This window comes from Papio anubis, chromosome 16 (genome assembly GCF_008728515.1).
Source record: "Papio anubis isolate 15944 chromosome 16, Panubis1.0, whole genome shotgun sequence".
In the NCBI taxonomy this organism is placed as follows: domain Eukaryota; kingdom Metazoa; phylum Chordata; class Mammalia; order Primates; family Cercopithecidae; genus Papio; species Papio anubis.
In genome coordinates this window covers 18,581,500-18,590,646 of record NC_044991.1, presented here as the reverse complement: position 1 = coordinate 18,590,646, position 9,147 = coordinate 18,581,500, and the positions used below count along the sequence as shown (strand labels likewise).

The following is a 9,147-nucleotide window of genomic DNA, read 5'->3' as shown; positions in this document are numbered from 1 at the left end:
TTACAGGCTTGAGCCTACCGTGCTTGACCCTTAACATTTTAAAAATGGATTTATAAGTCTTTATAAGTCTTTTTGAAGCGGAGTCTCACTTTGTCACCAGGCTGAATGCAGTGGCGGGATCTTAATGCTGCAACTCCACCTCCAGGGTTTACGCCATTCTCCTGCCTCCAGCCTCCCGGTAGCTGGGACTACAGGCGCCGCCACCTGCACCGGCTAGTTTTTGGTATTTGTTAGTAGAGAGGCGAGGTTTTCTGTGTTAGCCAGGATGGTCTCGATCTCCTGACCTCGTGATCTGCCCGTCTCAGCCTCCCAAAGTGCTGGGATTACAGGCTTGAGCCACCACGCCCGGCCTGATTTGGGTTTTGATTTTGACTTGGTTTGAATTGCTTGACAGGACCAGTCTTGGGAACTTGCCCACTCCATTTCGGTTGACGTGTGGCCTGATCACCCATGGCGTGCCTTTATCGGCACTTTGGTTTTGGTTTTGATTCTGATTTGGTGTGAATTCCTTGAACCCAGTATCCCACAGATGGTTCAAATGCATTCAGTCTGTAGCGGCAACTGCTTTGCTAACAGAAGAAAGTAGAAAAATAAATTTAGAGGAAACCTAATTGTGAGCACACCTCACCAGTTAAGAAGTATCCTAAGTTAAAAAGAAAAAAAAGAAAAGAAAAAAAAAGAAAAAAGGTAGCTTACTAACTCAAAAATCTTCAAGTATAGGGCTATTCTGTTAGAAAAAGATGATTTAACATAAACCCCTGAAAATGCTCTTAACCCAGCAGATTTCCTAACGGGGGATTTAAATCTTAATTGCCATACAAAGGTCCGACTACACCTAGGAGGAACTCCCTTCAGGACAGGATGATTGATAGTTTCTCCCAGGTGACTGAGGAAAAAAAACCCACAATGGGTATTCTGTAATTCAGTGAAACTCTTGTAGAAGCAGAGTTAGAAAAATTGCCCAATAATTGGTCTGCTCAAATCTGTGAGCTGTTTGCACTTAGCCAAGCCTTAAAGTACTTACAGAATAAAGCCATCTACACTAATTCTAAGTTAATTTGGACTAAACAAAGTCTTGTTAATACAAAGGATAATTGAAATCCCACACTTACAAAGTTTTCAACAAAAGTAAAGTTTGCTAAAAGTTAACAATGTAACATGTATTATAGTAACTTCTAATCTGTGGCCTCGGACAGTCTAGTCCACAGATATGAAGGAAGTCTGCTTTGCAAAAGAATGGTTATCATCTTTGAAAACAACAACAACAACAACAACAACAACAACAAAGGGGGGGCAGAGTTTATATAAAAAGGAATGTTATATGGAAAATTCTTGTCCTGAAATAAATTAACTAGTTGTTTAAAGAAAGGGATGTTTGCAATAAGTCAGAAACTTGAGGCATGTCGAAGAATTGTCTGTGAAAGTCATAAAAAAAGTGTCAGAAAAATTTATGAAAGAAATGATGTATAATTTAAATTAATTAATCCTCCTGAATGTAAAACTATTGAAGAAACAGTTTATGTGCAAAGTGTATAAGGAAAGTAAAATATGCCTTTGGTAAAAGGATTATAAGGAGGCATAAGAATGTTTATTTTTACTTACATTAAAAGGTTAAAAATTGTTTTGAAGGTTTAAGCAAGTTTTGAAACATTAATTGTAAGGAAAATTCTGTGTGTAAACATATTGGCTACAGTTAAAGGGGTATCATCCAGTTTTTCTGTGAACTGGACATTAAAAGAAAAATACAACGGGTTTTTCTGAAAGCACTAGCCTGCTCTTTGACAAAAATTATAAAAGGTTAAAAAAGTCTATAAAAATCTTATCTTATGGTCAGACATTAAAAATTGAATAAATATGTTTACAAAGTTTTATTAAAACTAAGTTGAACATTAATAACACTAATATAAAGGTGAAATCTAGCTTATCTGGTATAAACATACAGGAAGCATTGTCAAATATAAAATGGTGTTTGGATTTCTTTGGTCTTAAAAACTAATAAAAATAGATGCTAAAGGAAATTTCTCGGTAAGAAGGCACCAAGGACTATAAAGTTCACTGCTGATGTCCCCACATTTAAAACAAAAGGTCCATTTCTTAAAAATTATATACTTGATTTGATCTTTCACTTTCCTTTCCCTCAAAACTAAAAGTCTTTTAGCACATGTACCACCCCTAGAATTTCCGGTAAACCAGCGCCAGCCTGAAGATCATGTTCTCATCAAAGGGTAGAAAGAAGGAAAAGTCGAGCTGTATAAACATGTGGCTGCTGGGCCATTGCATGGTGGCTGTTGTGATGAGGTTCTGAATTTTTAATTGTATATATTTAAATTTGTTTAACCATGAAGAGGCACATATATGACTGAGAACCACACTAGACGGGACAGTTCCAGAGATCCAGAAACGAGGAAGATATGACTCCCTTATCCTGGAGTTTTTTGTTTGTTTGTTTGTTTGTTTGTTTGCAGAATCATTTGCTGCTCTGATTCTAGCCTACATTTAAGGTTACTTCCTGGGCATCTGCACAAGGGTCAGTCACTCTGTGGGGCTGGGGATATGATCATGAGGACAATATCCAGGTCCAGAGGGATTCCAGCAGGGGGCGCTCTTGCACCCAGTGGACGAGCATGGCTCTGCACGTCCTGTTTAGACCAGATCAGAGCAGCAGGAGCAGAGGGGTAGGGGCATCTCGCTGTCCTCAGGAGCTCACCCTCATCTCCAGGGACCTTGACTCAGAAGCTGGGCAGGCTCCAGGATGAGTGTGGGGCTCAACAGGCTGAGAAGAAAACCCTTCCACACCTGCACTAGATCCCAGCCTGGGGGCGACCTAGAGCTCATTCTAGGGGTGTGTTCATTAAAACATCCATGGGGCCTAACATGTCTCCCCTAGGACTGAGCTCTGGGATAAGGACAAACGAGGAAGAGACAGTCACTGCCCTGGCAGTAAACACCCATGGCCAGGGTTCCTCTTCCATCTGCGGGAAGACTCCGAGTGTGATACTGACGATGTTAAACCACCTCCAAAGTAAGTGGAAACTGAGGTGTTGCGGATTCCACAGAAGAGTTGCGAGGATGACCTGAACTCTAGGGTCAGTCCCTACCCCTTTGCTGAGCTCACCCTGTGCTGGATCTCATGTCTCTCCCCACCTCCCCTGCTACTCGGGAGCGCTGTCACTGCCCTGGCCAAGAACTGGGGGGCTACGTCTAGTTGAAACACATTTCTGGGCCAGAAATGTGTTTATATTATATGTAATATAATATATATTATACATTTATATTATATAGTATATATACAATATATCATATAGCATATATATAATGTTATATACTATATTATATATAAATATACATTTATATATTATATATTTATATTTATGTATATTTTTTGAGACAGAGTCTCCCTCTGTCTCCCAGGCTGGAGTGCAGTGGCGCGATCTTGGCTCACTGCAAGCTCTGCCTCCTGGGTTCACACCTTTCTCCTGCCTAAGCCTCCGGAGTAGCTGGGACCACAGGCGCCCGCCACCACGCCCAGCTAATTTTTTGTATTTTTAGTAGAAACGGAGTTTCACTGTGTTAGCTAGGATGGTCTCAATCTCCTGACCTTGTGATCCACCCGCCTTGGCCTCCCAAAGTGCTGGGATTACAGGCGTGAGCCACCATGCCCAGCCATATGTATTATATTTCTATTATATATATACACACTTACAGTGGGCTGGGCGCAGTAGCTCACGCCTCTAAGCCCATATATATACACACTTACAGTAGGCTGGGCGCGGTAGCTCACGCCTGTAATCCCAGCACTTTTGGAGGCTGAGGTGGGGGGGATCACTTGAGATCAGGAGTTCAAGACCAGCCTGGCCAAAATGGTGAAACTCCGTCTCTACTAAAAATACAAAATACTAAAAATAGAAAAATAGCCTCATTTATAACACAAGCCCCCAGCATATTATGTTCCCCATGTCTTACCATGATTTCAAACAACTTTCAAATTTATTTTCAGTTCCTGATTTCTACCACTCAGACTGGGCTGGAGGAACTCTAAGAAATGGACTTTGTCCAAATTTGGGCTCCCCTTCCTCCCTCATGCCAACGAACTCTTAAAGATTAGTCCACCAAGTCTTCTAGAGATGTCTACACAAGTCTGAATTTTAGGGTAAAAGTGGCTGAGGTTTAAGTTGAGAGTCTGTATGGCAGGTTCCTGACTCTTAAAGGTTTTTAGTTTGAAGAAGATAAAATGCATGAATCATACTAGGGCAGAAAGAGTTCACAATAGGTGTTTTGGTGACAAAGCACTTGTCCTACGTAGCCCAAGGGTAAATGCCAATGCATATTCAGAATGGAGCAGGGAAATTGAAAATAAATTTGAACCCATCTAATATAAAGCTTCTGTTTCATATCCTGGCTCTTAGCAACTGAGTGACCTTGGGCAAGTTATTTAACCTTTCTGAGCCTTCATTTTCTCACCCTAAAATGGAGGTAACAGTATTGTCCCTATCACTCCCAACCCCCTTACTGTTTGGTAAGAATTACATGAGATAAAAGGATATGTAACTAGTACAGTGCCTGGTACAAAATAAGGAGTCAGTTAATATTACCTCTTCTTCCTCCCCCAGCTCAGCTCCTTTCCTCTTCCTTATCCAGGAAACACAGAAATATATGGATTCACCGTAGAAGCTGGACCCAGCTCCTCAGATGCAGCAGATGGATGGGCACACCCTGTAATGACCCAGGATGGGGCGGGTGTTCTCCTGCAGGGTGACTGAGAATGTGAGCCTCAGAATGAAATGTAAGAACACCAGGCTCCATGAGGACTGGCTACAGCCACAAACTGCAGGTCACTGTTCACAGGTGCTCAGTAGGAAGAGAAAGGGGTTTGCGATATTTTTTTCACCCAGATGGAAATATGCATTCATAAAATGATGGTAGCTGGGGGTGGTGGCAGGCGTCCCTGATCCCAGCTACTTGGGACGCAGAAGCCGGAGAAGTCCTCGAACCTGGGAGCTGGGGGATTCCTTGAGCCGAGATTCTGCCATCTCAGCCCAGCCTAGGGGAAAAGAACAAGGCTTCGTCTCAAACAAAAAACAAACAAAATACACACACGCACACACACACACACACACTTACAGAGGTAAGCTTGGTGTCTCTTCTTTGCCTGCAATAGGAGAAAGGAAAACACTATGAGGATCAGATCACATGGAGTCCTGTTGGCACAGATCTTTTATTTTTTTTGACGGAGTCTCGCTCTGTCGCCCAGGCTGGAGTGCAGTGGCGCGCTCTTGGCTCACTGCAAGCTCCACGTCCCGGGTTCATGCCATTCTCCTGCCTCAGCCTCCCGAGTAGCTGGGACTACAGGTGCCCGCCACCACGCCTAGCTAATTTTTTGTATTTTTAGTAGAGATGGGGTTTCACCGTGTTAGCCAGGATGGTCTCAATCTCCTGATCTCGTGATCCGCCTGCCTCAGCCTCCCAAAGTGCTGGGATTGCAGGCGTGAGCCACCACGCCCGGCCAGCACAGATCTTTTATTCACTTGGTGACATTACAAAACAACATGTCAAACAGTGATCAAGTCACTGGCCCCGTGAAGGAAGCATAGACGATGCTTGTGGAAAAGGCAATGGGTTTTCATGGAATATTTAGCAAGTCCATGTTGGCTGGCAAATACAAAATATTTTTCAAGAAGCAAAAGTTGCTACTGAGAAATATGCTCACTACAAGATAGTTTGTAAGTGATGCTGTCATTTTTGACCACCATCATCCAACAGGACTCAGTTGGTCATAAACTCCAGTGACCAGTCACTAGAGTCCATGATCAACTAAGACCTGATGGACGACAGCCATCAAATATGGTATTCCCTTGATATTCCAGCCAACAAAAAAATTGCATTTGTCTTCTATAATGTACTTGGTCAGATTTTTGTATCTTCATTTCATTAATAAGGCAAGAGGAACCAGGAGAAACATTTCTTCAGACAAAGAAATGCATCTTACCATCTCCGATGTCATGAGATCTTCAAGACCACCAGATGGACCCTCACTGAGATCTTCGACCAAATCTAGGAGAAGATAGAGTGACAGTCAGTGCATTGGTGCTGCTGAGGAATCTCACAAGGAGCCTTGGGGGCTGTGGACCGGGGCTGGAGTGTATGGAGGTGGGCCGTTGACTAACATGGACTGAGCTGCTGCTGGACCATTCTCCTTGGTGTTGAAGGCAGGCAAAGGAGAGGGGCAGAAAGAAATGAAAGAGCCTTGGCTTTCTACCTAGGGCAACCTCATCAATGTGAAATAGTCACTTTAAGAACCGGTTAATACAGAAAGCCACTGTACTATAGAAACAGGAAGTAGATTCGAGGCTGCCTAGATCCAGGGGTGTGGGAGTTGGGAAAGACAGAGGAGTGACTACCAGTGGGGTTTCTTTGAGGGGGAATAAAGAGGTTCTCAGATGAGATTGTAACAATGGTTGCACAACCGTGTAAATATAGTAGAAACGCTGAATCACCTAATTTAAATGAGTAAATTGTTTTGCACGTCAACTATGTTTAAATAAAGCTGTTAAAAAAAAAAAGAATACGTACAGAGTTGAGACTGGGTTTTCGAAGTGCTCTGCAATAAGAGAGAGAGAGAAAAAAAAAAAAAAACAGTAATCAGATCACTGGCCCCGAAAGAAAGCATAGAGGATGCTTGTGGAAAATGCAGTGGGTTTTTTTTTTGAAATATTTAGCAAGTGTCCATGTTGGCTGGCAAATACAAAACTATTTTTCAGGGAGAAAAGTTGCTACTGAGAAATACACTCACTACCAAACAGTTTGTAAATGATGCGGTCCTTTGACTGCCATCGTCAATCAGGCCTCAGTTGGTCATAACCTCTAGTGACCAGTCACTAGAGTCCATGACCAACTGAAGCCTGATCTATGATGGCAGTCAAAAATGATATTCACTTGATAGTCTAGAAGCCCCAGAAAAAACAAAAAACAAAACAAAAAAAACATTTCTCTTCCAGAGAAAGAAATACGTCTTACAAGTTCTGATTTCATATCCTCCACGCCGCCATATGCAGGCTCCTGCAGATCTTCATCAGAAACTAGGAGAACATAGAGTGACGGTCAGTGCATTGGTGTTGCTGAGGAATCCCACAAGGAGCCTTGGGGGATGTGGACCAGGGCTGCAGTGTATGGAGGGGGGTGGTTGACAAGCATGGACTGAGCTGTTGCTGGACCATTCTCCTTGGTGTTGAAGGAAGGCAAAGGAGAGGGGCAGTAAGAAATGAAAGAGGCTTTCTAGCTAGGGCAACCTCATCAATGTGAAATAGTCATCTTAAGAGTTGGGAAAGACAGAGGAGTGACTACTAGTGGGGTTTCTTTGAGGGGTAATAAAGAGGTTCTAAGGTGAGACTATAACAATGGTTGCACAACTGTGCAAATATAGTAAAAACGCTGAATCACCTACTTTAAATGGGTGAATTATTTTGCATGTCAACTACATCTAAACAAAGCTGGTTTTTTTTTTTTTTTTGAAATACGTACGGTCGTCATACTCAGCTGTAGATAATTCCTGCAAAAAGAGAAAAGAAAGAGAAACACCATGAGGATCAGATGATGCTGGGTTCTGTTGGCAAAGGCCTTTTATTCACTTGCTGAAATAAAAAACTGGACGTCAAGCAGTGATCAAGTCACTGGCCCCCAAATAAAGCATAGAGAATGCTTGTGGAAAATGCCGTGGGGTTTTTTTGGGAATATATAGCAAGTGTCCATGTTGGCTGGCAAATACAAAATTATCTTTCAAGGAGAAAAGGTTGCTACTGAGAAACATACTCACTACCAGACAGTTTGTAAGTGGTGCCGTCCTTCGACTGCCATGGTCAGTTAGGCCTCAGTTGGTCATAACCTCCAGTGACTGGTCGCTAGAGTCCATGACCAACTGAGGCCTGATCCATGCTGGCAGTCAAAAATGATATTCATTTGATAGTCTAGAAGCCGCATTAAAAACAAAAACCAAAACAAAAAAAATTTCTCTTCCAGAGAAAGAAATACGTCTTACAAGTTCTGATTTCATATCCTCCACACTGCCATGGGCAGGCTCCTGCAGCTCTTCAACAGGACCTAGGAGAACACAGAGTGACGGTCAGTGCATTGGTGTTGCTGAGGAATCCCACAAGGAGCCTTGGGGGATGTGGACCAGGGCTGCAGTGTATGGAGGGGGGCGGTTGACAAGCATGGACTGAGCTGTTGCTGGACCATTCTCCTTGGTGTCGAAGGCAGGCAAAGGAGAGGGGCAGTAAGAAATGAAAGATCCTAGGCTTTCTAGCTAGGGCAACGTCATCAATGTGAAATAGTCATCTTAAGAGTTGGGAAAGACAGAGGAGTGACTACTAGTGGGGTTTCTTTGAGGGGTAATAAAGAGGTTCTAAGATGAGATTGTAACAATGGTTGCACAACCGTGTAAATATAGTAAAAACGCTGAATCACCTACTTTAAATGGGTGAATTGTTTTGCATGTCAACTACATCTAAACAAAGCTGTTTTGTTTTTTGTTTTTTTTTTTTAAATACATACGGTCGTCATACTCAGCTGTAGATAAATCCTGCAAAAAGAGAAAAGAAAAAGAAACACCATGAGGATCAGATGATGCTGGGTTCTGTTGGCAAAGGCCTTTTATTCACTTGCTGAAATAAAAAACCGGACGTCAAGCAGTGATCAAGTCACTGGCCCCCAAATAAAGCATAGAGAATGATTGTGGAAAATGCCGTGGGGTTTTTTGGGTTATATTTAGCAAGTGTCCATGTTGGCTGGCAAATACAAAATTATCTTTCAAGGGGAAAAGGTTGCTATTGAGAAACATACTCACTACCAGACAGTTTGTAAGTGGTGCCGTCCTTCGACTGCCATCATCAATCAGGCCTCAGTTGGTCATAACCTCCAGTGACTGGTTGCTAAAGTCCACGACCAACTGAGGCCTGATTCATGATGGCGTCAAACATGATATTCACTTGATAGTCTAGAAGCCCCAGAAAAAAACAAAAACAATTTCTCTTCCAGAGAAAGAAATACGTCTTACAAGTTCTGATCCCGTATTCTCTTCCACACCGCCATGTGGGAACGCCTGCGGATGTTCATCAGAATCTAGGAGAACACAGAGTGACGATCAGTGCATTG

General features: G+C 42.6%; 1 protein-coding gene across 3 annotated transcripts; it reads right to left on the bottom strand.

Annotated features, from left to right (window-relative positions):
• Positions 1-425: 425 nt before the first annotated feature.
• C16H22orf42 (chromosome 16 C22orf42 homolog) lies at positions 426-9,141 on the bottom strand. 3 transcript variants are annotated; one of them, XR_004178910.1, is made up of 10 exons: positions 9,050-9,141; positions 8,548-8,575; positions 8,033-8,094; positions 7,519-7,546; positions 7,015-7,076; positions 6,571-6,598; positions 5,987-6,051; positions 5,122-5,149; positions 4,593-5,041; positions 426-569 (listed from the first exon to the last, which is right to left on the bottom strand). XR_004178910.1 is itself a non-coding variant. In XM_031656363.1 (9 exons), the coding sequence occupies exons 3-9, from the start codon at positions 8,045-8,047 to the stop codon at positions 4,956-4,958; spliced, it is 312 nt and encodes a 103-aa protein (XP_031512223.1). In that variant the 5' UTR covers positions 8,048-8,094; positions 8,548-8,575; positions 9,050-9,141; the 3' UTR covers positions 4,432-4,955. The 3 variants fall into 3 exon arrangements, 1 of the variants encoding a protein (XP_031512223.1); XR_004178911.1 differs by having other exon boundaries at positions 8,033-8,575; XM_031656363.1 differs by lacking the exon at positions 426-569 and having other exon boundaries at positions 4,432-5,041.
• Between the last annotated feature and the right edge of the window lie 6 nt (positions 9,142-9,147).